This window comes from Centroberyx gerrardi, chromosome 23 (genome assembly GCF_048128805.1).
Source record: "Centroberyx gerrardi isolate f3 chromosome 23, fCenGer3.hap1.cur.20231027, whole genome shotgun sequence".
Taxonomy (NCBI): Eukaryota; Metazoa; Chordata; class Actinopteri; order Beryciformes; family Berycidae; genus Centroberyx; species Centroberyx gerrardi.
In genome coordinates this window covers 22,554,075-22,580,711 of record NC_136019.1, presented here as the reverse complement: position 1 = coordinate 22,580,711, position 26,637 = coordinate 22,554,075, and the positions used below count along the sequence as shown (strand labels likewise).

Genomic DNA, 26,637 nt, shown 5'->3' with positions numbered 1-26,637 from the left:
CAACATACAATAATATCATAGCCATTGGACACCACTCAATTCAACATTTTCAACTCAAATACATTTATGGTCAATATGTCACAAATGATGTAAGGACTAAATAGTATTATTCATGAATGTGCCATGTAGCTATTATGAAGTTTGTGTTCAGGTGCTATGATTAACAAGTTCATATAAACCGTATAGCCAAAAATGTAAGATTAATTGGTTTCATTTGACTCTATCATGTTATACCAGTAACCAGAGTTTTTGTCAAGGTTTATAAAACGAAGGTCTTCCAAATTTCACACCATGCCTGCTTGCAAAAGTTTCTTCTGTGCTCTGTGCCCTTGATAGCCAGCACATCCATCAGCCGAACACCTTCTCGCCTGATGGACTGTAATTATAAAATAAAAAAATCTTTATCTGCCTCTATGCACTCTCTCTATGCACTGCCTTGTGACACCTATGTCCTGTTGGACTAGAACTTAGCTTTATGGCACTTACTCTCCTGACTAGATCCTTGCTTGTGTTGTATTAAAATCTTGTGTACATCGCTTTGGATAAAAGTATTTGCCAAAAGGGAAATTGTAATTGTAATCGTAATCCCTATTCTGTGCATTGTGCTCGAATGTACTTCCTTATAGGGGGAATAAATTATAACATCTCATTTATACGTATGGACAATTTAGAGCAGGGTTCCCCAATTAGTTTTCCCCAAGGGCCAAATTATGTCAAGCATGCCAAGCCAAGGGCCAAAACGTCTGGGTTTTTTTTTCCATTGCGCCAATAAAAGTTGTTTTATGTGCAGATGTTGTTGTTGCTGCTATTACCATTATTATTATCAGTAGTAGTAGTAGTAGTAGTAATAATAATAATTTAGGCCTGGGTAGATTGAAAATGAAGACTTGTGTTTTGAGTTATGATGTTTTAGGATTGAGTTATGACATGGGATTAGTTTGGTAAAATGCCATCTAATCAAACTATCAAACATGGGTCTGAAAGTGTGAATCATGACCTGAAATGACTCTTATCTTTAAATCTGGCAAAAACATATGAAGCTAAATAAATGTTATGATGACAGTTGACCATACGCGGTGCTGTGGGTGGGCCTAGGTGGGCCTGGGCCCACCCACTTGGAACCCAGGCCCACCCAATCACGAGACTTAACACGTAAAAATTTGTCATGTAAACACTCATTCCGATCACTTTCTTTGGTTGGACTATCTCGCCTCTTTCTGCACATGCTCGCGCATTTGATGTAAGTAACGTCAATTACGTTCTGTGTTTTTCCGGGAGAATTTGAATGGATGTGCCTGTTATTTACCCCGGGGCGTTCGGGCTTGATGTTGGCGGCGCAGCCCATTTTTATATCAAGTGCTGACTCTGCCTAACCGGGCCAGTTTCAGTGTATGGCGGTGAAAATTACAAATGGACCCAGTCAGTGCGGGGTCAAAACAAAACGTCTTTTTCTGACACTAATGGAGTCGTATGTTGTGATAAAACTGTTGCTTTATCAGAAAGAACAGCAGTAAATCAACATGTTATGACAGGTGCGTTCACGTAAGTGCCAATGGGTCGGCGCGAGCCAGACATTTGGCTCTCGCGGGCCGGACCTGGCCCGCGGGCCGCCTATTGGGGATCACTGATTTAGAGGCTCCAATCCAGCCGAGTGTGGGAGGAAACCTAGGAGAACACAGGGCGAATATGTAAACTCCACACAGAAAGGACTGGGAATCGAACCGACAACCTTCTGGTATTTTTTAATGCTCATTTAATGCTTTCAAACTCATTCTATTCTGTATGACTTCCTTACACTACATCAATACTGTAGTGGCCACTCACATGCTGCTCAAATTCAGATATTGAATGTTGAATGTATGTATGCATAATGATTTACTGTCCACAGTACTGTATGCCTTGCACTGTCCCTTCATGATAGATGTCTGTTGTCCTGTACCATGTGTCTCACTATGTGTATTTGTGAAACTCTAAGTTGTCAATACGTCCGGAAGGAAAGAAAGAAATGTTTTTGTTAAATAATTTAATAAAATTATTAATTTCCCAATATATACAAACAAAATATCACACCATTGTCATTAAATAATACATGTTGCATTCTTAATCAGCACTTAACCTTGCTCTGAGTTATAATAAGTCAACCAAACAATGAGGTAAACACTTAAACAGCAGCAGCTACAGCAGATCATTTAAAGGCAGCAAAGAGAAATAAGAGCAAGTTGGAGCAAAGTTATCAGTTTGAAGCTTTCTCCATAATGGTACAGACTTCAATCAGTATTGAATTGAGGCAAAAATCTGTTAGGTTGGGGTACTGGTTAGATATCCCAGGATGTCCTACTATGAGACCCGCTCATCCTCATCTGTGGACAGAAAAAAAAGAAAGGTTTATGAGGTTCATGTCTATGGGTGTGAAATTTGAGAATGAAAAGTGACTTGCAATTGTTTTCTCGGTTCAGATTACATTTTGAGTGAATGAATGTGAAAATTGAAGGTGCAACATGCTGAAACAGAACTCAACATCAAAACCTTCTGTGTTTTTCTATAAATGTGTACTGACCGGCTGGTTTGCTGAGAAGTTTCTTAGAGGGAACTGGGGTTGAGATGGGGAGGCAGACTCGCGGTAGCCAGGATTAGGGATTCTGGGGATTCTCGCTGATTGGCTGAACTGCCCGCGGCTAGTATTCAAAGGTGCAGGAGTCAGCTGGTAGGACGCTGGTCGTATGGTTGAATCTCCGTATGTGTATGAGGGGTTGCTGTGATCCCCTAAACAGAGCAAAAAAAAAAAAGCATGGAATTTGTCATGAGGAGACAAACATTCATTCCACCAGGGTAAATTCCAGTTAGTGCCAGTAAACAAATGCCAGACCTGACTGTTGGTCACTGTTGGTCATGGTTTCTACAGGATTCAGCTGCACTAGTGAAATACAAATTTATTAACACTGGGGCTCAAATTCACTAAATGTTTGTGTATGGAAGAGCATCCTATATTGCCATGATATGACTAATTCAGGACAATTAGATCCCCTTATGTTGTGTTTTCATTTGATTGCGTGTGCAGAGTTTCTCACTACAGGACTCATCATTAAGGAAGAGATTATAGGCCCTTTTCACATTCTGTTTCTCAATGCTTCTGCATTACTATTTTCCACATTTTAGAATAATAGTAAAGACATCAAAACTGTGAAATAACACAAATGGAATTATGCAGTGACCAAAAAAGTGTTGAACATAAACTAAACTAACAACACTATCTTATATTTTAGATTCTTTAAAGTAGCCACCCTTTGCCTTGATGGAAAAGCAAAGGCTTTGGAAACTGCAGAGGGTACCAGGCCTTTATTGGAAGCAGGCTTATATTAGAGACAGGCCTTTATTTCTAATTCCCTCTGTTTGATAAGTATATTTGCTCATATTTTAGTATGAAGTTTGTTTTTCTGATCTGCTTCTGTTGGGGTACGTTAGGTAGCCGTTTTTTTGTTACTGCAATGCATTACGATAATTACGGTAATCAACGATGGCATGCTCCAGAGACTTCCGCCGGCCGAGCCGTCTTGTGGCACTTGTACGTTACTACAAACTACAGTTACATGTATAACAGGCACCAGGAGTTTACCGATATCCACCGTTGTTTGCATGTAAGCTGAAGCTAACTGAAGCTAACTGAAGCTAAAGTAGAATCAATACAATTATATCATATCGCCGTTTATTTCGATGCGTGAGCTCAGTCCACCTGACAGCCCTCTGTTCTGTCAGCGGCATGGAGGTTTCGGTGCGCCGAGGGCTTAGTGCCGACGCTTCGAGTTTCCCGGGGACACGGTTCCGGGCAGTGCCGATAGCTGGGCGCCGATTTGTTCCCGGTGATCCAGCCGAGATTTCGGCGGGGTCCCGACGCCGATGCATCACCTGGTGTCCCCGATAGGTACGGGCCGTGGGCGCGGTGGAGAGGACAGCGGCGGAGAAAGGAGATGGACACGGGCCACCCATATATTAGGTTTTGACCTAGTCTTGTTTCCTTTGTTTTTTTCCCCGGCCTGTATTTGGGGCCGGCCTTTATTTGTTCGTGTCGACCACGGCCCCGGCCATTATCGGAGACCCAGCTTTTAATTGACCACTATTAGAGGAAATACGGTATTTATATTTGTCTAAGAAACAAATTTCAAGTATTCAATCATAAGCCTTTAGATCAAAATGGCTTTAAGATAATGAAAAACATAGTACATTCAATGAGGTGTCCCCAGACTTTTGACAGGAACTGTAAATTCAGAAGTGGGTGTGGTTTAGATGTAAATGTTAAAAATTTAAACTTTTATTCCCCCTTGTAATCACTGTCATTGCTGTTGTTGAGATATACCTAAAGCATTTACACTGACCCATCAATAATAATGAAGTATTAAATATAGATAATTTGCTTTTTAAATTGTTGATGTAACCATCAACATTTCTAAACAGGAATACACCCTAAACTACTAGGATGAACTGCTTGAACAGTGGGGGAAACAAAAAGTCAATTATAAACTAAGAAAATATCTTTATGAATCAAAATATATTTATTTTTAAGATATATATATATATATATATATATATATATATATATATATATATATATATATATACAGTATATATGTGTATGTATATATATATGTATATATCTTCATTACGAACACCTTACGAACAGAAACAAGCCCCTCTCCTCTTCTGAGTCAAGTTGTTTTCAGTTGACAATGTTTTCTCCACAACTATAGGTGCACTATTAAAGCATCTGAATAATATAGCAATTCAGAAGGAACAAATATTTGTTTAAAATTATTTTAAAAAAATATTGTTGTGTGCATTCCGAAAGCTAGTCATAGCCTACAAGCCTCCACCACGCGCCAACCACAGCCTACTGTGTGCTATTAAAAATGTCATTTAGTGCAATGCTTTCATTGTTTTTCTTTTTAATTTGCACAAAATACAAATGTAACCATTTGAAAGGAAAAAAATAAAGCAACCTAAGTGAATCTGGACCTCTGTCTTATAACTCGTCTGTCAAGTTCTGTAGCTAACTATTTTATACTGTTTGTATCTCAGTTATCAAGATCTGTGTGCTAAGTAAATGTTGAGCTGTGGCTTTTTACTAATGTGCATCATGGTCTGTGTACTTGCTCTTCATTAGCATGCATAGCCTACTGCTAAGTGTTGTCCGGTAATTGATACTCTACAAGACAGGGCCAGGGACTAGCTTTTTTGTCTAACTCATTTACAGAAATGTGTATTATTGGGTAACGCTTTATTTTCTGGGTCTGCAATTTCCTAATAATTTCCTAGAAAGGAACTGTTAATTTCTTAGGAAGTTTCCTGGATAGAACCATACAATTATGTGCTAATTATAGGGAGAATAGATAAAGAGTTCAATGGTAGTTGGTAATTGGTATAAGTACCTCCAATTTCTTCTGTTGTTTCCAAGACAGAACCATGAAATTATGTAGTAGTTATATAGACAATTTGAAAGTAACTCAAATTAATTCAACAAATAACTATATTATATAATTATATGAATAATGACTTCTGATAATTGACCTCTGCCTATTATTTTTCCAGTAAATAGTTTATAGTTTTGCAGTTCTTTCCAGGAAATTATTTTAGAAATTGACAGTATCTTATCGACTCCACCAGACTGCTTCCATTTTCTGTATAACTACTACATAATTTCATGGTTCTTTCCAATAAACTTCCTAAGAAATTAACAGTTCCTTTCTAGGAAATTATTAGGAAATTGTGGACCCGGAAAATAAAGCGTTACCTATTATTATACATTGTCCCTGTCAAAAAAAAACTGTTGCTGCAATAGTGCAAGCAACAAGAATGCAAGAATTTGCTTGTGTGTGTGTGTGTGTGTGTGTGTGAGCATGCATAATATATTTTACATTACCAGCATAATGTCTGCCAGTGTTGCTGTTTGCTCTGGGCCATTCAAAGTCCTCCTTCAGCCACTGGTCCACCAGCTTCTCTTTAATGTCTTTTTTCCTGTAGGCAGAGGGAGGCAGCAGTGCAGTTTTCATTACAAACAGTAGGTGGGAAAAACATCTGACCATACCACTGGTTTTAAATACCGTAAATCCTCTAATAGTGGCCTGTAGTCAATTAAAAGCCGGGTCTCCGATAATGGCCGGGGGCGTGGTCGACACAAACAAATAAAGGCCGGCCTTAAATACAGGCCGGGGAAAAAAACAAAGGAAACAAGACTAGGTCAAAACCTAGTATATGGCTGGACCGTGTCCGTCTCCTCTCTCCGCCGCTGTCCTCTCCACCGCGCCCACGGCCCGCATTGATCCTCCCGATCCAAGCCTCGGACCCCCGCCGAAATCTTGGCCGGATCACCGGGAACAAATCGGCGCCCAGCTATCGGCACTGCCCGGAACCGTGCCCCCGGGAAACTCGAAGTGTCGGCACTAAGCCCTCGGCGCACCGAAACCTCCATGCCGCTGACAGAACAGAGGGCTGTCAGGTGGACTGAGCTCACGCATCGAAATAAACGGCGATATGATATAATTGTATTGATTCTACTTTAGCTTCAGTTAGCTTCAGTTAGCTTCAGCTTACATGCAAACAACGGTGGATATCGGTAAACTCCTGGTGCCTGTTATACATGTAACTGTAGTTTGTAGTAACGTACAAGTGCCACAAGATGGCTCGGCCGGCGGAAGTCTCTGGAGCATGCCGTCGTCGATTACCGTAATTATCGTAATGCATAGTAGTAACAAAAAAACGTCTACCTAACATACCCCAACAGAAGCAGATCAGAAAACAAGGAGGCTTCGTACTAAAATATGAGCAAATATACTTATCAAACAGAGGGAATTAGAAATAAAGGCCTGTCTCTAATATAAGCCTGCTTCCAATAAAGGCCTGGTAACCTCTGCAGTTGAGGTAAATAAAGGCCCGGGCCAATATTAGAGGATTTACGGTATATTTTACTGAGAACTAGCTTTGGATTCTAAATTTCACCAAAATAGAAATAGTAGTTTTCTTCATTTGTCTTTGCTGTTGCATTATTTACATCGATTTTGTAGTAGAATGTGTCATTCGCACAAACACAAACACAAACACAAACTTTAACGGCTTCATGAAGTGGTAACATTGAACAACAGTCTGCTTGTTTGAAGTATCTAGTAGACCACTACCAATAAGTATAGACAAATGAACAAAAAGCAAAAGGGTGTGTTCATATGATCACAATAGTAAAAGTTGCCCTCTGTCCACATCATGCTTGTGATGTAATCGTTCATTCATGTTCCTGTGCTGGAAAACATAATTGTGGGTGTGGTTATGGGCGCGCCTGTAGAATGTTTGTGCTAATGACCATTGAGACTGAAGCCTACAGACACGCCAGGGAACAAAGACTGACCTCCAAGAAGGACGGACAATATTGCACTCGACTGTAGTGCTGGGCCAAAAAGAATGAACGAATCATTTTGAACGAATCATTCTCGAGCTCGAAACATATAGAGTCTGTAGTGTAGAGTCGGAAGTAGTACATTGTTGAGCGAGCCATTCATTAGGGTTTTCAAGTTTCACTTTCAAATTACTAACTGCAAGCTGTCCGAGACGAGCAGCATCTCGAGCGTTCAATACTACTTCCATGTCGAGTCGAGTTTGAGTATTCAGTATACGGATTACGTACGTACTGAAACTCGAGAAGCCAAATAAACAGCTCGCTCAACAATGAGGAAGTAGTACATTGTTGAGCGAGCCATTCATTTGGGTTCTCGAATGAACGGCTCATTCGATTCTCTACTGACTCGATATGAACGATTCACCAAAAGACTTGTTCTGCCCAGCACTACTCAACTGTCAGATGTTCAGTTGGTGGCCCAACGGTGTGCTGTTTTTTTTTAGATTTAACCAGTGTTATTAGAGAAAAAGCTGTGTTCCCTGGAATTGAGTCGCATGCCATCCATCCAGACCATCTTCACAAATCCTGTGATACACAACTTTCAATGCTCCATTTTTCCCATTTTTGTTTTTAAATGTCACTGCAGAGCTTACCGGATTTGCTTTTTCTTATTCATCATCACGTATGCAGTCAAGGCTCCCACTGTCACCAACAGAGCAGCAAGGGTCACACTTATCCCAATATAGAAAGCATTCTTCTGTATAGGGTAGCTACAATCATCGCCCAAGTACCAAGTCACATCCGCTTTGTAACAACTGGAATAAAAGAAGAGGAAGGAGGTTAAATATCAGAATAACTGGCTGCAAGGGTGTTATAGGGCAGCGGTTCTTAAACATTCAAATGTCATGGAACCCCATTTGATCAGAATTTGTCTCCATATGGGATCATTTTAGTTGATGTTGATTTACTATTGAATTGTAGAACTGTATACATTGTACATGGGGAGAAAATAGTGGTGAGAGTGAATCCTAGGGTTACAATTGTCATTCTTATACATTCTACTATTGGGATGATTTCTAGTGAATTAGGGTGGAATTAAATTTCTAATTTTGTTGGAGTACCCCTTAGAACCCCCTCAAGGACCCCTGGAACCCCTTCCAGAACCCCTAGAATACCCTCAAGGACTCTTGGAACCCCCTAAAGGACCCCTGGAACCCCTTCCAGAACCCCTAGAATCCCCTCAAGGACTCTTGGAGCCCCTTCAAGGACCCCGGAACCCCTTCCAGAACCCTGAGAATCCCCTCAAAGACCCTGGAACCCCTTTCAGAACCCCGAGAATCCCCTCAAGGACTCCTGGAACCCCCTCAAAGACCCCTGGGTGTTGAGAACCTCTGTTATAAGAATCCTTTAGACATTCAATAGAAGCACTCAAGTAAAACAAGCATCAAGCTGACAAAGAGAACAGGTGGACGTACCGGCAAAGAGCTCCGGTGTCCTTGTACACTCTGCAGTTTCCGTTGTGGTAGCATACTTTATACTGTGAATGTTCACTCTGACATGCAGTCACACACTTTATCACTCCGGTATCATTTTTAGCTTCATAGAGTTTGGCAAGCTCTGGATCTGCAACAAGCTTTTCACATACAGCTGGTGTATGTCAGGAGGAGGGAGAGAAACAAAGAGATAAGGAGTTGTATTAGTTTCAATTCCAGCTATGTCATATTGTTGTTGTTTTTTTATATGAAACACGTGTGTGCGGACGTGTTACATACAAACACAGTGGGCATTTGCTATGTCTAATATGACAAAAAACAGACTTAAAATGTACTTAAAATGTAATGAGACTAAAAATGAAGCTAAATAAAAACAAAAAAATACTTGAATCACTAAAATATGACTCATTCTAACAAACATTTTTAGTAAAAAAGACTAACAAAATCTAAAATAACACTAATTCACACACACACACACACACACACACACACACACACAGTTGTGGTCATACTGACATGTCAAATCAATCTCTGTTTCCTTTGGCGTTTCCACAGTGGTGACGCTGAACATAGGACAGCCTGAAAATTCATAAGATTGAATATCAACAGAAAAATACACATGAAGAAATATTTTTGATAGGATCAGCAATAAAAATATGGGCCTCAGTCGAATGTATAGCATAACATCTACAGAACAGCGAAATGTGTTCTTTAATGAATATTGATGGTGGTCTCATGTCTTGCCAACTGTGGATATTGTGTGAGTGTGTCCTGTGATCTTACTTTCTATGCAGCCAACAAGGTTGCCAACAGCCTCTGTAATTGCTTGAAAGTCTTGACCATATTGTTCCACAGAGCTAGCATCATTCAGAACCTCCAAAACCACGTCATGTGTGACCTTAACACTGAGGCAGAAAGAAATTCATACATGTCAGTATAGGCTGTGTCATGGTCTGCCCCTGTCTGCCATGATCTGCCCCTTTCAGCTCTAGTGTCTGCCCCTTAGCCCTAGCCCTTGTGTCTGCCATGGTCTGCCCCTGTCTGCCCCTGTGTCCTGGTCACCGCCCCTTTCGCTCCCCAGTCCTGCCATCCTCCTGCCAGCCACTAGATGCCCTTGGTCTTTCCTCCCTTCTCTGCTCCTTCCCTCCACACCTGCCTGCAATCAGCTCATCACCGGTCTGCTCGTCTGCTCACCTGCTTCCTATCAGCCCACAGTATTTATCCCCAGTTTGCCATCCACTCTCCTCCGGATCATACACTTTGTTTTTCCATGGACTCGGCTACCGTTCAGCCTGCCAGCCAGACTCCAGCCTTCCTGCCTCGCCTGCTTCCCTCATCGGATCAGTTCGGCTCCCCGCTCTTTGGAGCCCGCTCTGCCTGGCTCACCTCTGCTCTTTGCCTGTCCTGCCTTGGCCCAGCTGCATGCCAATCCTGAGCTCCAGGGTTCCGACTGCCTGCCCAGGCCCTCGCTCCAGCTTCCAGCTACCAGCTACCAGTACAGTAAATAAACTGTCTTTTGAACTGTGCTCCAGCCCCTTGTCTCTGTGTCTGCATTTGGGTCCTCACCACACCTCACCGTAACAGGCTGAGTCAGGATGTGCTGTGACATCTGGAATCCACAGAAATTTTTACCAGAGATATTTTCCAAACATGCGCTCATGAGTAGATTATTTCCTTTTACAGATTTCCTATTAAAATTTACTCATTTGGAGCTTGTGATATGTTCCTCAAAGAAGCAGTGTCTTAGAACTTAATTCTTCCATTTCATCACTTGTTATCATTTGTTATTTCCATCTATGTAATGTCAATCAATCTCAATCAATCAACCTTTATCCATTCAGCATACAGAGTTTAAAAAAATAAGCAGGCATCGCTCAACATGTTACATCAGTAAAAGATAGTAAAACCAACAACAACCAACAGTAAGAATCAACAAGACAGATCATAAGTCATTCATAAAACGTAGTTAGACAAAGTTAGATATACCATAAAATAATAAAAGCAAAGCTCCATTGATAAGAACCAGAGTGGAGTCCAAAAGCCACAATACAAAACCAGTTTGCAAATCCAGAAGTGCTGAATGTTTTTTTTCAGCCTCACTTTAGGTGCTCTGTATCGTCTGCCAGATGACATAATCTCACACTCCTCTCTGAGGCGATTCAGGGCAGTCAAGGATGGCATAAGCCTTTCTCAACAACTGCCGCTCTAAGTTTACAGTTAGCTGTGCCTGACTCATCCCAATAATCTTACTGGTTACTTTAACCAGACTCCCCAGTCTGGTTTTATTGCGCATATTCAGGGTACTAAACCAAGTTACAATACTGTCATGACTTTACTAAATACATTAAATTCTGTATCTGTATGGACTCATCTTGAGTCCATTTATTGCACAGGACTAATAGATTTGAGCCATTCTGTTCCGGAAGCGCCTTTGACGCAGCTTCTCCAGCTGCCATACTCAAGGTGCGTTTTCACAGGTGCGTCATTGGAAGCGAGGGATCGCGCTGCTTCCCAGTATTGGACGCTTGATGGGCGTGCCATTAGTTTCTCCTCCATGACTACAGACCAACAAATAAAACGTACAGGCTACACCCTGTACACCCGCGCAAACACTTCCTGGCTGCACCTGATTGGACGAATGCTTTCACTCAGATTTCAAACTGGAAAAACATGGCAGCTTGTTTGGAATATCTTATATTACGAAAATAGTTCACCAAAATGTCTTTCTGAAAATATTTGAGGTGAGAAATAGCCATGCAGTTGATGAATCTGTATTCATTTTAGGTCGACAATGGCTAGCTTGAAAGTTTGTACCCAAGTTTCGAGAGGCGGCGAGTCACATTGTTGGACGTCCATGATTTGCATAAAATAGACTAGACCTCAACTTTATGCAAATCATGGACGTCCAACGTGGCGCGCTGTCTCTCTGCCAGAATGCATTGCATGGCCGCTTACACAGAAAATTAATGGGAAGCATTAATAACATAACAGAGAACCCGATCAGAAAACAATACTCAAGGGTGCTGCAATGATCCTCGGTTAGACATTTTTCAATCTCATTAGTGCTAATGAAAACTATAACTTTATAGTTTTATATTTATTACCTTTCCTATCGTGTTACCTGTATTATTTTATTACCTTTCCTTGCTTTCCTTTACTTATCATTGTTCCACCAATTGCTGCTGTGGCACCTGAATTTCCAACCAGGGTATCAATAAAGTGCTATTTTAGATTATCTTATCTTTTTATCATTTGTAGTCAACACCAGTACCCAGGTACTTATAGCTATCCACTAACTCGATGACCTTGCCTTGAACACTGGTGCTTTCAGGTACAGGTTGTAATCTTCTAAAATCAACAATCATGTCCTTGGTTTTTAAAACATTCAGTTCTTTTTCACACCAGGACACAAAGTCATCAACAACTGGGCCATGTTCACTCTCCGACTCCTGTAACAGACTAAGCATCATCCACAAACTTCATAACATATATCCCTTTTAAATGCACTTTGGCAGTCCTTTGTATACAAAATATATATACAGTGGAGAGGGAACACAACCCTGGCGAGAACCAGTGGATGAAAAGTGCTGCTCAGAACAGGAACGGTTTACCCGAACACACCGACCCTGTTTGTAAGGAAATCCACTATCCACATAGCCTGGTTCCAGACTCCTGAATCACGTCACCCCCACTTTCAGATTTTGTCGAGTGAGAGACCAGAGAGTCTGGTGTTGCTCTTGTCAATGGCTTGTTCTCGCTCTGAGAAACAATAGAGCCAATCTGTGCCTTTGCGGGTGGGACTAAAGTTTGAGCCATTCGTGCAGCGCTTTTTCATTGGCCTTTTGGCAGAATAGGTTTCTTGAAGTTGAAATCTGAAAATAACATCAGAGCGGGCGGTGGAGTGGTAACGAAATGGCCATTTGGTCTGAATATCAGGCTACTATCCACTAACATGAGTCTGTTCCTCCAGATGCTGATGCAATATATACAGTAAAGTCAGAGTAGCATCTTCCGCTCCTCTTCTAGCCTGTTCAGTAATGCTAACAACATTTAAAGCTAGGAACATTTTTTATGTAAAAATACACCCACATTTAAAATTACTAACTGCAAGCTGTCTGAGACGAGCAGCATCTCGAGCATTCAATACTACTTCCATGTTGAGTCGAGTTTGAGTATTCAGTATACGGATTACGTATGTACTGAAACTCGAGAAGCCAAATAAACAGCTCGCTCAACAATGAGGAAGTAATACATTGTTGAGCGAGCCATTCATTTGGGTTCTCGAATGAATGGCTCATTCAATTCTCTACTGACTCGATATGAACGATTCACCAAAAGACTTGTTCTTCCCAGCACTACTCAACTGTTAGAAGTTCAGTTGGTGGCCCAACGGTGTGCTGTTTTTTTTTAGATTTAACCACATTAAATCGTTTTATCTGCCTAAATCACAAAATGGGGCTGCAACAGAAAAGAGCGTCCCATCCCCCATAATTGAAATGCCAAAAAGACGCCCTATTTACCCAGATTAAATTCTGGTGTCAGTAACGCCACTAGTGGAAATCTTCTCCAGACAGTAAGTGATGAATTGAAACTTAAGGGATAATTCTGAATATTTTCATTCTGGGTCTTATTTTCCTAGTTTTTGTCATCGTGCCAATTGATTCTGATACAAAATTTCGTAAAAATTACTTCACTTACTTCACATTACTGGTTTTTCCCAGTTGGCAGTTTGCATTTACGGTAAATCTGATATGACGTGAATGTGGCATCAGAATACTTGAACTTTGTACTTGCTAGTAGCATATGTAATACTGTAATACACTCAAGTTTCCATGGATAATTGGAAATTCGGATGTAGGCAGGTCTCATTGCAGTGTGAGTGCTATTTTGTTGAAAAGGACGTGTTTTAATCACTTTTGGCTCAACTGTTTGAGTTTCCCTTTGCAAGTTGCATTGTATCTGAAAGCAGCACTCCCTGCAAACTGAGAGGTATGTAGCTCTACATTGAAGTAATTGATCATTTTGATCAGAATCGATCAGCATGATGGCAAAAACTTGGAAAATAAGGCCCAGGTTGAAAATAATTGAGAAATTTCCTTTCAGAGAGAAATACAAAACCCTAAACAGCAGTGAGTGAGGGCTTTGTCCAGAGAAAGCTGGACTCAATCAAAATCAATGTTTTATTGTTTGCCTTCCTTGTTCCTTTGGTATCCTTGGTATAAATCATCACAGACCAGCCGGGGCTGTGTGTTCACTGACATCACTTTACAGGATTTCTTGGTATTGAACTTAGTATTTTTCAGTTACCTCTCCCTGCCATTTGGAGCCACCAACATGCAAAGTTGCCTAGTGCAGCTTTATTCAATAGTGCAGTTTGACTCTATTTTTACATTTGTCTTCTGATGTCGACAGAGCTTGAAAGGTCTGTTCTCATAATATTACCTTTCTGCTGTTGGTGTGACACTGTAGATAGCCATGTCTCCATCCCATGATCTCATCTAAAAAAAAATAATAAAATAAGATAAGCAATTAATGACCAGTGTTCATGCTGTATTTCCTCCTTTACATTCAACTTCTTCCTGGCAAGGTATTTGAATTCCTTTACCTCCTCCACAGCGTTGTGTGAGTGTCTGACCAAAGGGTCTCCAGGACTAGGAGAAAAGACAGGAAAGGAGCCACAATCAGAAGAAGAGGCATCTTGGCAATATTATTAGATCACAATGCCAAAGCATTGTACGAGTATTGTAGGATTATTAAAACCTTGTGTACATACAGTATCAGTCTTTATTTCAGTCAGGAAAACTCATCATTAAGATAAAACCATAATTCCACAAATGGTTATACAGTTGCATTTGGCGGTGCAGGTTCTGCTCTCTAGGGTGCTCCCTGTATAAATCCAAGTAGCGGTAACAGCCATTTATAAGCTATTAATTAGTAATGAACTAATAATTAACAAATCATTTATACATGTTTTCAAATGATTAACAAATAATTAGTTATGTTAATCACAAATTATTTATAGATGTTGTTAAACATTATTTGTAAAACATTTGTACAACATCAAGTAATGCTAATTAATGTGTAATAAAATATTTGTAAATATTTTAAGAATTGAATAGCATTAGCCATGTATAATATGATCCTTAAATAAACAATTTCTATCCTTTTTAATACTTTATTCAGCAAAGAGAAATCAAGCCAACAAGAACTCCTGTTGAACAAAATTGTTGGGCTTGTGTTTTACAGTTTGACAAACATAATGGGTCAGTCAGGAACACTCTAGTCACAAGATAAAACGGGTTATAGCAACAAATGGTAATACAGTAATGTTTGGAATTTTGGCATTGCACCAAGCTGCTCCCTGCTTACCCAGCAAGCATGCTGAAGGTATAGCAGGGGCGCCATGCAAATCCCCCCATGGGTGTAGACAAAGTAGAGCCAGAGCAGCAACACTGTGCCGTGTTATCACTATCTAGTTGGCAAATATTTTAACCTTTATATTAGGGGCTGCAAAAATGAATAGATTTTTAATTAATAATCATTATAAATGATTTGCTAATTATTAACGAAAAGTATAGAAATGGTTTATCAAGGATCATATTATACATGGTTAATGCTTTTCATGAATTCTTAAAACATTTACAAATATTTTACTACACATTAACTAGCAGTAGTTACTGTCAAAACATCTATAAATAATGAATGAATGATTAACATAATTACTAATTATTTATGAATCATCAAAAAAATCATCAATCAAAACATGTATAAATGAATAAAATGATTCGTTAATTATTAGTTAATTATTAAGTAATGGCTTATAAATTGCTTACAACCGATCACTATTATAAAGTGTAGCATGCTAAAGTAGCATGCTAATGATTCAGCTCAATAGCTTGATAGCTCAATCTATGGGAAAAACTTGAAAATCCGACATACTTGAAAATTCAATTAATTTTGCAGTACAAGCTTCATTATGTACAAACAAAACCAATCACTTGCGATTATCCTTTCTGTGTTTACATTTAATTCAACACTCTTATTTTTTCCACAAAATATCAAGTACATTACCTCACACTGGTTACCATCACTCCTTTAAAGTTTTCTATGTTCTTGCCCTGGTAGTATATCACCATCTGAAATAGTAACAGAAGACAGCAGAAGAAGATTGATCTTCCAACTATAGAATGCTTTTCAAATTGCAACATCTGAATAATTAGATGATGACTTCATGTTTCCAGGACAATTAATCTGACAGATGACCTAGATAGTCAACATCAAGGAATTAAGGAATTGAGAAATATGCTCTACATAGTGGACAAGAATAAATATATAAATCAAATTGCTGATGTGGTGGCTTTCCATGAATCTTAATTGCTGATTCAGAAAGCAGGATGTGTTTCATACTTTTGATATGTTACACAATAAATCTTCATCTGAGTGTCTGCATACAACAACCCTAAAATATTTAAATTCCCTGTTGGGTAATTTTCATGGTATACATAAAAATGTACATTCAACACACACTGTACTACAGTATACAGCTACCTACCATTAATCTCACCAGAAACAATAATCTCATCTGCCCTTGCACACTTAAATAGTAAATAGTTGTTTAGGTGGGAATTCAGTCCCAGGATGGGGCTGGAAGTGGGTGGTATCTGAAATAATATATTTCTTGGTTCTGAGGCATTACTGCAAGAATAAAACTCTCCTACAACATCCTAATATAAAGTCCCTGTGGAGTTCATCTTGTCATGCACCAACCCAAGGCAATGGCGTCATGCTATATAGTTTTTAGATGTCACCCTTCCTACAGTAGGTTCTATGGAGATTCTGTGGCTTAATCACTTTTAAACCAATATTTGAGTAGTAAGGTACCATTATAAGAGAACTTTTGGGACTAATTTTCACAATTGCTAGTTCACCTGTTTCCAACAAATTGTGTGGTGCCTTTGCACCAAATGCTGGGTTGTAGAGGTGGATTGTGAGGGACATGATAGTGAGATCCTGACCATGGTTCACCAAAATGTATGGAGCACTGGATTTCAATATTACCCCAAATATGGTCAGTAAAAGGGTCACCCTACTCTATGAAATTTAAAGGGGCAATAATTATTTTTTTTACTGTCCCAGAGCACAAAATGACCATAATATATCTGTGGGGGGTTGACAGGTTTGTTGATCACTGCCAATGACTCAGCGTGTTCTGGGCCAGGGACTGAGATTTCTGGCTTTCATAACTCACTTTCCGACAAGTATTATTTTTTGGATAAACCCTGCCCCCTCCTGCCACACTGTCATTTCCAACTGCTCAACAATGAAGGACGGTGCTACAACTAAGCCTCTTTCGCAAGCCAAAAAAGCAAATGACAAAGCAGTATTATTACAATATTTGCACTACACATTTCAGTTGAATCTCTGCTCTAATTAGGTAATATATAATAAAATATGTATAATAATATAATAAAAATATAGTAATATATAGTAATATATATTATTATTATTTATGTAAATTACAGGCCACTGTAAGCTGTACCATAGTTCTGCACCATAGTCTTAATAAAGTAACTTTATCAGAGACAGAGGTTGAAGCCCCTTAACAAATTCTAGCATTTATATTGCTTTAAACCCAACATGCCTTATCCATTTATCTTACCTGATCTATGAAATTTCCAACAAACTCTTTGTATTCACTTGATGTAGGGTCTTCATATTGTGCAATATATTTCTCCTTAACCACCACATTGACCACGACTGTTCTGTTGAGCTTGTCTGTAAAGAGTAACATATTGTAAACTATAGATGATATAGTTATACACAGTGATATAGAACTTTTTGCTTAGTAACATTACCATTACATTTTTAAAAATCTTTCCTTTCTCCTTTCACAAATTGAGCTTGTTAGCAAATGTGACGTACCTGGCTCAACATCATTTTCAACATATTCGCAAACATTTCCACCAAACCCAGGAGGACATATGCAATTTTGCCCATTGAGAGTTCCTCCATTCTGACATTGTAATGGCTCAGGTGTTTTAGTTGGTGGTTGGGTGGGTAGTTGAGTTGGTGGCTGGGTTGGTGGTTCTGTTGGTGGTTCTGTTGGTGGCTGAGTTGGTGGTTCTGTTGGTGGCTGAGTTGGTGGTTCTGTTGGTGGCTGAGATGGTGGCTCAGTTGGTGGTTCGGTTGGTGGCTCAGTTGGTGGCTGAGTTGGTGGCTGAGTTGGTGGTTCTGTTGGTGGCTCAGTTGGTGGTTCGGTTGGTGGCTCAGTTGGTGGATGAGTTGGTGGCTGAGTTGGTGGTTCTGTTGGTGGCTGAGATGGTGGCTGAGTTGGTGGTTCGGTTGGTGGCTCTGTTGGTGGCTGAGTTGGTGGTTCTGTTGGTGGTTCTGTTGGTGGTTGTGTTGGTGGTTGAGTTGGTGGTTCTGTTGGTGGTTCTGTTGGTGGCTCAGTTGGTGGCTCAGTTGGTGGTTCTGTTGGTGGCTGAGTTGGTGGCTCAGTTGGTGGTTCTGTTGGTGGCTGAGTTGGTGGCTCAGTTGGTGGTTCTGTTGGTGGATCAGTTGGTGGCTCAGTTGGTGGTTCTGTTGGTGGCTGAGTTGGTGGCTCAGTTGGTGGTTCTGTTGGTGGCTGAGTTGGTGGCTCAGTTGGTGGTTCTGTTGGTGGCTCAGTTGGTGGCTGAGTTGGTGGCTCAGTTGGTGGTTCTGTTGGTGGTTCTGTTGGTGGCTGAGTTGGTGGCTCAGTTGGTGGCTCAGTTGGTGGTTCTGTTGGTGGCTGAATTGGTGGCTCAGTTGGTGGTTCTGTTGGTGGCTCAGTTGGTGGCTCAGTTGGTGGTTCTGTTGGTGGCTGAGTTGGTGGCTCAGTTGGTGGTTCTGTTGGTGGCTGAGTTGGTGGCTGAGTTGGTGGTTCTGTTGGTGGCTGAGATGGTGGCTGAGTTGGTGGTTCGGTTGGTGGCTCAGTTGGTGGCTGAGTTGGTGGTTCGGTTGGTGGCTGAGTTGGTGGCTCAGTTGGTGGTTCTGTTGGTGGTTCTGTTGGTGGCTGAGTTGGTGGCTCAGTTGGTGGCTCAGTTGGTGGTTCTGTTGGTGGCTGAGTTGGTGGCTCAGTTGGTGGTTCTGTTGGTGGCTCAGTTGGTGGCTCAGTTGGTGGTTCTGTTGGTGGCTGAGTTGGTGGCTCAGTTGGTGGTTCTGTTGGTGGCTGAGTTGGTGGCTGAGTTGGTGGTTCTGTTGGTGGCTGAGATGGTGGCTGAGTTGGTGGTTCGGTTGGTGGCTCAGTTGGTGGCTGAGTTGGTGGTTCGGTTGGTGGCTGAGTTGGTGGTTCTGTTGGTGGTTCAGTTGGTGGTTCTGTTGGTGGTTGAGTTGGTGGTTCTGTTGGTGGTTCTGTTGGTGGCTCAGTTGGTGGCTCAGTTGGTGGTTCTGTTGGTGGCTCTGTTGGTGGCTGAGTTGGTGGCTCAGTTGGTGGCTGAGTTGGTGGCTGAGTTGGTGGCTCAGTTGGTGGTTCTGTTGGTGGCTGAGTTGGTGGCTCAGTTGGTGGTTCTGTTGGTGGCTCAGTTGGTGGCTCAGTTGGTGGCTCAGTTGGTGGTTCTGTTGGTGGCTCAGTTGGTGGCTGAGTTGGTGGCTCAGTTGGTGGCTGAGTTGGTGGCTCAGTTGGTGGTTCTGTTGGTGGCTGAGTTGGTGGCTCAGTTGGTGGTTCTGTTGGTGGCTCAGTTGGTGGCTGAGTTGGTGGCTGAGTTGGTGGTTCTGTTGGTGGCTGAGTTGGTGGCTCAGTTGGTGGTTCTGTTGGTGGCTCAGTTGGTGGCTCAGTTGGTGGTTCTGTTGGTGGCTGAGTTGGTGGCTCAGTTGGTGGTTCTGTTGGTGGCTGAGTTGGTGGCTCAGTTGGTGGTTCTGTTGGTGGCTCAGTTGGTGGCTGAGTTGGTGGCTCAGTTGGTGGTTCTGTTGGTGGCTGAGTTGGTGGCTCAGTTGGTGGTTCTGTTGGTGGCTCAGTTGGTGGCTGAGTTGGTGGCTGAGTTGGTGGTTCTGTTGGTGGCTCAGTTGGTGGTTCGGTTGGTGGCTCAGTTGGTGGCTGAGTTGGTGGCTGAGTTGGTGGTTCTGTTGGTGGCTGAGATGGTGGCTGAGTTGGTGGTTCGGTTGGTGGCTCAGTTGGTGGCTGAGTTGGTGGTTCTGTTGGTGGTTCTGTTGGTGGTTGTGTTGGTGGTTGAGTTGGTGGTTCTGTTGGTGGTTCTGTTGGTGGCTCAGTTGGTGGCTCAGTTGGTGGTTCTGTTGGTGGCTGAGTTGGTGGCTGAGTTGGTGGTTCTGTTGGTGGCTGAGTTGGTGGCTCAGTTGGTGGTTCTGTTGGTGGATCAGTTGGTGGCTCAGTTGGTGGTTCTGTTGGTGGCTGAGTTGGTGGCTCAGTTGGTGGTTCTGTTGGTGGCTGAGTTGGTGGCTCAGTTGGTGGTTCTGTTGGTGGCTCAGTTGGTGGCTGAGTTGGTGGCTCAGTTGGTGGTTCTGTTGGTGGTTCTGTTGGTGGCTGAGTTGGTGGCTCAGTTGGTGGCTCAGTTGGTGGTTCTGTTGGTGGCTGAGTTGGTGGCTCAGTTGGTGGTTCTGTTGGTGGCTCAGTTGGTGGCTCAGTTGGTGGTTCTGTTGGTGGCTGAGTTGGTGGCTCAGTTGGTGGTTCTGTTGGTGGCTGAGTTGGTGGCTGAGTTGGTGGTTCTGTTGGTGGCTGAGATGGTGGCTGAGTTGGTGGTTCGGTTGGTGGCTCAGTTGGTGGCTGAGTTGGTGGTTCGGTTGGTGGCTGAGTTGGTGGTTCTGTTGGTGGTTCAGTTGGTGGTTCTGTTGGTGGTTGAGTTGGTGGTTCTGTTGGTGGTTCTGTTGGTGGCTCAGTTGGTGGCTCAGTTGGTGGTTCTGTTGGTGGCTCTGTTGGTGGCTGAGTTGGTGGCTCAGTTGGTGGTTCTGTTGGTGGCTGAGTTGGTGGCTCAGTTGGTGGTTCTGTTGGTGGCTGAGTTGGTGGCTCAGTTGGTGGTTCAGTTGGTGGCTCAGTTGGTGGCTGAGTTGGTGGCTCAGTTGGTGGCTGAGTTGGTGGCTCAGTTGGTGGTTCTGTTGGTGGCTCAGTTGGTGGCTCAGTTGGTGGTTCTGTTGGTGGCTCTGTTGGTGGCTGAGTTGGTGGCTGAGTTGGTGGTTCTGTTGGTGGCTGAGTTGGTGGCTCAGTTGGTGGTTCTGTTGGTGGCTCAGTTGGTGGCTCAGTTGGTGGTTCTGTTGGTGGCTGAGTTGGTGGCTCAGTTGGTGGTTCTGTTGGTGGCTGAGTTGGTGGCTCAGTTGGTGGTTCTGTTGGTGGCTCAGTTGGTGGCTGAGTTGGTGGCTGAGTTGGTGGTTCTGTTGGTGGCTGAGTTGGTGGCTCAGTTGGTGGTTCTGTTGGTGGCTCAGTTGGTGGTTCTGTTGGTGGCTGAGTTGGTGGCTCAGTTGGTGGTTCTGTTGGTGGCTCAGTTGGTGGCTCAGTTGGTGGCTCAGTTGGTGGTTCTGTTGGTGGCTGAGTTGGTGGCTCAGTTGGTGGTTCTGTTGGTGGCTCAGTTGGTGGCTCAGTTGGTGGTTCTGTTGGTGGCTGAGTTGGTGGCTCAGTTGGTGGTTCTGTTGGTGGCTGAGTTGGTAGCTCAGTTGGTGGTTCTGTTGGTGGCTGAGTTGGTGGCTCAGTTGGTGGCTGAGTTGGTGGCTCAGTTGGTGGTTCTGTTGGTGGCTGAGTTGGTGGCTCAGTTGGTGGTTCTGTTGGTGGCTGAGTTGGTGGCTCAGTAGGTAGTTCTGTTGGTGGCTCAGTTGGTGGCTCAGTTGGTGGTTCTGTTGGTGGCTCAGTTGGTGGCTCAGTTGGTGGTTCTGTTGGTGGCTGAGTTGGTGGCTCAGTTGGTGGTTCTGTTGGTGGCTGAGTTGGTGGCTCAGTTGGTGGTTCAGTTGGTGGTTCTGTTGGTGGCTGAGTTGGTGGCTGAGTTGGTGGTTCTGTTGGTGGCTCAGTTGGTGGTTCTGTTGGTGGCTGAGTTGGTGGCTCAGTTGGTGGCTCAGTTGGTGGTTCTGTTGGTGGCTGAGTTGGTGGCTGAGTTGGTGGTTCTGTTGGTGGCTGAGTTGGTGGCTCAGTTGGTGGTTCTGTTGGTGGCTGAGTTGGTGGCTCAGTTGGTGGCTCAGTTGGTGGCTGAGTTGGTGGCTCAGTTGGTGGCTCAGTTGGTGGTTCTGTTGGTGGCTGAGTTGGTGGCTCAGTTGGTGGCTGAGTTGGTGGCTCAGTTGGTGGTTCTGTTGGTGGCTGAGTTGGTGGCTCAGTTGGTGGTTCTGTTGGTGGCTCAGTTGGTGGCTCAGTTGGTGGCTGAGTTGGTGGCTCAGTTGGTGGTTCTGTTGGTGGCTCAGTTGGTGGCTCAGTTGGTGGTTCTGTTGGTGGCTGAGTTGGTGGCTCAGTTGGTGGTTCTGTTGGTGGTTCTGTTGGTGGCTGAGTTGGTGGTTCAGTTGGTGGTTCTGTTGGTGGCTCAGTTGGTGGCTCAGTTGGTAGTTCTGTTGGTGGCTGAGTTGGTGGCTCAGTTGGTGGTTCTGTTGGTGGTTCTGTTGGTGGCTGAGTTGGTGGCTCAGTTGGTGGTTCTGTTGGTGGCCGAGTTGGTGGTTCTGTTGGTGGCTGAGTTGGTGGCTCAGTTGGTGGTTCTGTTGGTGGCTCAGTTGGTGGTTCTGTTGGTGGCTGAGTTGGTGGCTCAGTTGGTGGTTCTGTTGGTGGCTGAGTTGGTAGCTCAGTTGGTGGTTCAGTTGGTGGCTGAGTTGGTGGCTCAGTTGGTGGTTCTGTTGGTGGCTTAGTTGGTGGCTGAGTTGGTGGTTCTGTTGGTGGCTCAGTTGGTGGCTCAGTTGGTGGTTCTGTTGGTGGCTGAGTTGGTGGCTCAGTAGGTAGTTCTGTTGGTGGCTGAGTTGGTGGCTGAGTTGGTGGTTGAGTTGGTGGTTCTGTTGGTGGCTCAGTTGGTGGCTGGGTTGGTGGTTCTGTTGGTGGCTCAGTTGGTGGCTCAGTTGGTGGTTCTGTTGGTGGCTCAGTTGGTGGCTCAGTTGGTGGTTCTGTTGGTGGCTGAGTTGGTGGCTCAGTAGGTAGTTCTGTTGGTGGCTGAGTTGGTGGTTGAGTTGGTGGTTCTGTTGGTGGCTCAGTTGGTGGCTGAGTTGGTGGTTCTGTTGGTGGCTGAGTTGGTGGCTGAGTTGGTGGTTCTGTTGGTGGCTGAGTTGGTGGCTGAGTTGGTGGTTCTGTTGGTGGCTGAGTTGGTGGCTCAGTTGGTGGTTCTGTTGGTGGCTGAGTTGGTAGCTCAGTTGGTGGTTCTGTTGGTGGCTGAGTTGGTGGCTCAGTTGGTGGCTGAGTTGGTGGTTCAGTTGGTGGTTCTGTTGGTGGCTGAGTTGGTGGCTCAGTTGGTGGTTCTGTTGGTGGCTGAGTTGGTGGCTCAGTAGGTAGTTCTGTTGGTGGCTCAGTTGGTGGCTCAGTTGGTGGTTCTGTTGGTGGCTGAGTTGGTGGCTCAGTTGGTGGTTCTGTTGGTGGCTGAGTTGGTGGCTCAGTTGGTGGTTCTGTTGGTGGCTGAGTTGGCGGCTCAGTTGGTGGTTCAGTTGGTGGTTCTGTTGGTGGCTGAGTTGGTGGCTCAGTTGGTGGTTCTGTTGGTGGCTGAGTTGGTGGCTCAGTTGGTGGTTCTGTTGGTGGCTGAGTTGGTGGCTCAGTTGGTGGTTCTGTTGGTGGCTGAGTTGGTGGCTCAGTTGGTGGCTCAGTTGGTGGCTGAGTTGGTGGCTCAGTTGGTGACTCAGTTGGTGGTTCTGTTGGTGGCTGAGTTGGTGGCTCAGTTGGTGGTTCTGTTGGTGGCTGAGTTGGTGGCTCAGTTGGTGGTTCTGTTGGTGGCTGAGTTGGTGGCTCAGTTGGTGGTTCTGTTGGTGGCTGAGTTGGTGGCTCAGTTGGTGGCTGAGTTGGTGGCTCAGTTGGTGGTTCTGTTGGTGGCTCAGTTGGTGGCTCAGTTGGTGGTTCTGTTGGTGGCTGAGTTGGTGGCTCAGTTGGTGGTTCTGTTGGTGGTTCTGTTGGTGGCTGAGTTGGTGGTTCAGTTGGTGGTTCTGTTGGTGGCTCAGTTGGTGGCTCAGTTGGTGGTTCTGTTGGTGGCTGAGTTGGTGGCTCAGTTGGTGGCTCAGTTGGTGGTTCTGTTGGTGGCTGAGTTGGTGGCTCAGTTGGTGGTTCTGTTGGTGGCTGAGTTGGTGGCTCAGTTGGTGGTTCTGTTGGTGGCTGAGTTGGTGGCTCAGTTGGTGGTTCAGTTGGTGGTTCTGTTGGTGGCTGAGTTGGTGGCTCAGTTGGTGGTTCTGTTGGTGGCTGAGTTGGTGGCTCAGTTGGTGGTTCTGTTGGTGGCTGAGTTGGTGGCTCAGTTGGTGGTTCTGTTGGTGGCTGAGTTGGTGGCTCAGTTGGTGGCTCAGTTGGTGGCTGAGTTGGTGGCTGAGTTGGTGGCTCAGTTGGTGGTTCTGTTGGTGGCTGAGTTGGTGGCTCAGTTGGTGGTTCTGTTGGTGGCTGAGTTGGTGGCTCAGTTGGTGGTTCTGTTGGTGGCTGAGTTGGTGGCTCAGTTGGTGGTTCTGTTGGTGGCTGAGTTGGTGGCTCAGTTGGTGGCTGAGTTGGTGGCTCAGTTGGTGGTTCTGTTGGTGGCTCAGTTGGTGGCTCAGTTGGTGGTTCTGTTGGTGGCTGAGTTGGTGGCTCAGTTGGTGGTTCTGTTGGTGGTTCTGTTGGTGGCTGAGTTGGTGGTTCAGTTGGTGGTTCTGTTGGTGGCTCAGTTGGTGGCTCAGTTGGTAGTTCTGTTGGTGGCTGAGTTGGTGGCTCAGTTGGTGGTTCTGTTGGTGGTTCTGTTGGTGGCTGAGTTGGTGGTTCAGTTGGTGGTTCTGTTGGTGGCTCAGTTGGTGGCTCAGTTGGTGGTTCTGTTGGTGGCTGAGTTGGTGGCTCAGTAGGTAGTTCTGTTGGTGGCTGAGTTGGTGGCTGAGTTGGTGGTTGAGTTGGTGGTTCTGTTGGTGGCTCAGTTGGTGGCTGGGTTGGTGGTTCTGTTGGTGGCTCAGTTGGTGGCTCAGTTGGTGGTTCTGTTGGTGGCTCAGTTGGTGGCTCAGTTGGTGGTTCTGTTGGTGGCTGAGTTGGTGGCTCAGTAGGTAGTTCTGTTGGTGGCTGAGTTGGTGGTTGAGTTGGTGGTTCTGTTGGTGGCTCAGTTGGTGGCTGGGTTGGTGGTTCTGTTGGTGGCTCAGTTGGTGGCTGAGTTGGTGGTTCTGTTGGTGGCTGAGTTGGTGGTTCTGTTGGTGGTTCAGTTGGTGGCTCAGTTGGTGGTTCTGTTGGTGGCTGAGTTGGTGGCTGAGTTGGTGGTTCTGTTGGTGGTTCTGTTGGTGGTTCTGTTGGTGGTTGTGTTGGTGGCTGAGTTGGTGGTTGAGTTGGTGGCTCAGTTGGTGGCTGAGTTGGTGGCTGAGTTGGTGGCTGAGTTGGTGGTTGAGTTGGTGGCTCAGTTGGTGGCTCAGTTGGTGGCTCAGTTGGTGGTTCTGTTGGTGGCTGAGTTGGTGGCTGAGTTGGTGGTTGTGTTGGTGGTTCTGTTGGTGGCTCAGTTGGTGGTTCTGTTGGTGGCTCAGTTGGTGGCTCAGTTGGTGGTTCTGTTGGTGGCTGAGTTGGTGGCTGAGTTGGTGGTTCTGTTGGTGGTTGTGTTGGTGGTTCTGTTGGTGGTTGTGTTGGTGGTTCTGTTGGTGGTTGTGTTGGTGGCTGAGTTGGTGGCTCAGTTGGTGGTTCTGTTGGTGGCTGAGTTGGTGGCTCAGTTCGTGGTTCTGTTGGTGGCTGAGTTGGTGGCTGAGTTGACGGTTCTGTTGGTGGCTGAGTTGGAGGCTCAGTTGGTGGTTCGGTTGGTGGCTGATTTTGTGTTGCTGTTGGTAAGGTAATGCAGGAAATGAGCAAAAACTCCAATCATTCTGCAAGTCCTCTAACAACTATCCTGTTGTAACTCTATAAGTGGTCTCATATTGATTTGGAAAGACACATATAAAAGTGATGATTGACAGACCTCTTTTAAAGCGGACATAAAAATAATTCACATTCAACTTAATGTAACTTTCCTGCATAGCTGCCTTTGTAATTGTGATTTAGGTACATCTAACTTCACAAAGTTGTAGAACGTCTGGCTGCACGTTAACCAAGTTTGGTGTCAAGCTGTGGGGATTATGGCCTCCTACATGTAATGTGTGTATTTATTTCATTATAGTGCCACTGTCTGGCTGATCAGGGTCATATTTCTTGAGTGACAAGTTATCTCCAATATCTATCATTTTCCCAAACTGCATGTCACAATCAGGTACCATTTCAAGGGGAATTGCAAATACATGAGAGAAAAAAAAGAAAAAAATAACCACACCCACTAGAACCAATTACAATTCATATTTTGACCAGTACTTTTTTTTTCTTTTTTCTGGTTTGGTGGCAAATGGACAATGGTGAAGGAGGAGATGTCAAAAATTTGTTTTCAACAAATGCCAAAATTGCAGACAGGGGTGGTCCCATGGCAAAGTTGTAGAGCAGATCTGACTGCATATGTATACCATTGTTTTTAAATACATTTTATTGTCATCAATCATCCATTTCATTAGAAGATTTAGATAAATTAGAGATCTTTTAATGCCATCAATTTCATACTTGGTAAGCTGTTACTAAGTCATAATGTTGATGCTTGTGCCTAATTTGGTATTGATAGTCCATTTGTAGCCAAATTGACAATATATTAAAATACTCAATACCCTAATTTGTATATTTACAAATTAATATTGGGGCATTTTTTT

At 44.0% G+C, this 26,637-nt stretch overlaps 2 protein-coding genes across 3 annotated transcripts; both read right to left on the bottom strand.

Annotated features, from left to right (window-relative positions):
- Positions 1-2,204: 2,204 nt before the first annotated feature.
- LOC144543520 (uncharacterized) lies at positions 2,205-8,152 on the bottom strand. Of its 2 annotated transcripts, none has more exons than XM_078291571.1 (4): positions 8,029-8,152; positions 5,912-6,006; positions 2,554-2,763; positions 2,205-2,355 (listed from the first exon to the last, which is right to left on the bottom strand). In XM_078291571.1, the coding sequence occupies exons 1-4, from the start codon at positions 8,052-8,054 to the stop codon at positions 2,351-2,353; spliced, it is 336 nt and encodes a 111-aa protein (XP_078147697.1). In that variant the 5' UTR covers positions 8,055-8,152; the 3' UTR covers positions 2,205-2,350. The 2 variants fall into 2 exon arrangements, with proteins under 2 accessions (XP_078147697.1, XP_078147696.1); XM_078291570.1 differs by having other exon boundaries at positions 2,205-2,360; positions 2,558-2,763.
- A 484-nt stretch (positions 8,153-8,636) lies between these two features.
- LOC144543549 (uncharacterized) lies at positions 8,637-17,659 on the bottom strand. The gene is made up of 6 exons (XM_078291736.1): positions 17,528-17,659; positions 15,940-16,004; positions 14,474-14,519; positions 14,311-14,366; positions 9,652-9,773; positions 8,637-8,749 (listed from the first exon to the last, which is right to left on the bottom strand). Exons 1-6 carry the CDS (start codon positions 17,657-17,659, stop codon positions 8,637-8,639), a joined length of 534 nt encoding a protein of 177 aa, XP_078147862.1.
- Between the last annotated feature and the right edge of the window lie 8,978 nt (positions 17,660-26,637).

Coding starts and splice junctions, on each gene's coding strand:
- LOC144543520 (XM_078291570.1), bottom strand. CDS start 8,054: ATGATGAATAAGAAAAAGCAAATCCG. Junction 6,007..8,028: donor AATAAGAAAAAGCAAATCCG/GTAAGCTCTGCA, acceptor CTCTGCCTACAG/GAAAAAAGACATTAAAGAGA. Junction 2,764..5,911: donor CACTGGCAGACATTATGCTG/GTAATGTAAAAT, acceptor TGCTCTGTTTAG/GGGATCACAGCAACCCCTCA.
- LOC144543549 (XM_078291736.1), bottom strand. CDS start 17,659: ATGTTACTCTTTACAGACAAGCTCAACAGAACAGTCGTGGTCAATGTG. Junction 9,774..14,310: donor GTCACACCAACAGCAGAAAG/GTAATATTATGA, acceptor TTTCTGCCTCAG/TGTTAAGGTCACACATGACG. Junction 8,750..9,651: donor CCTTGTTGGCTGCATAGAAA/GTAAGATCACAG, acceptor CTCAACACCCAG/GGGTCTTTGAGGGGGTTCCA.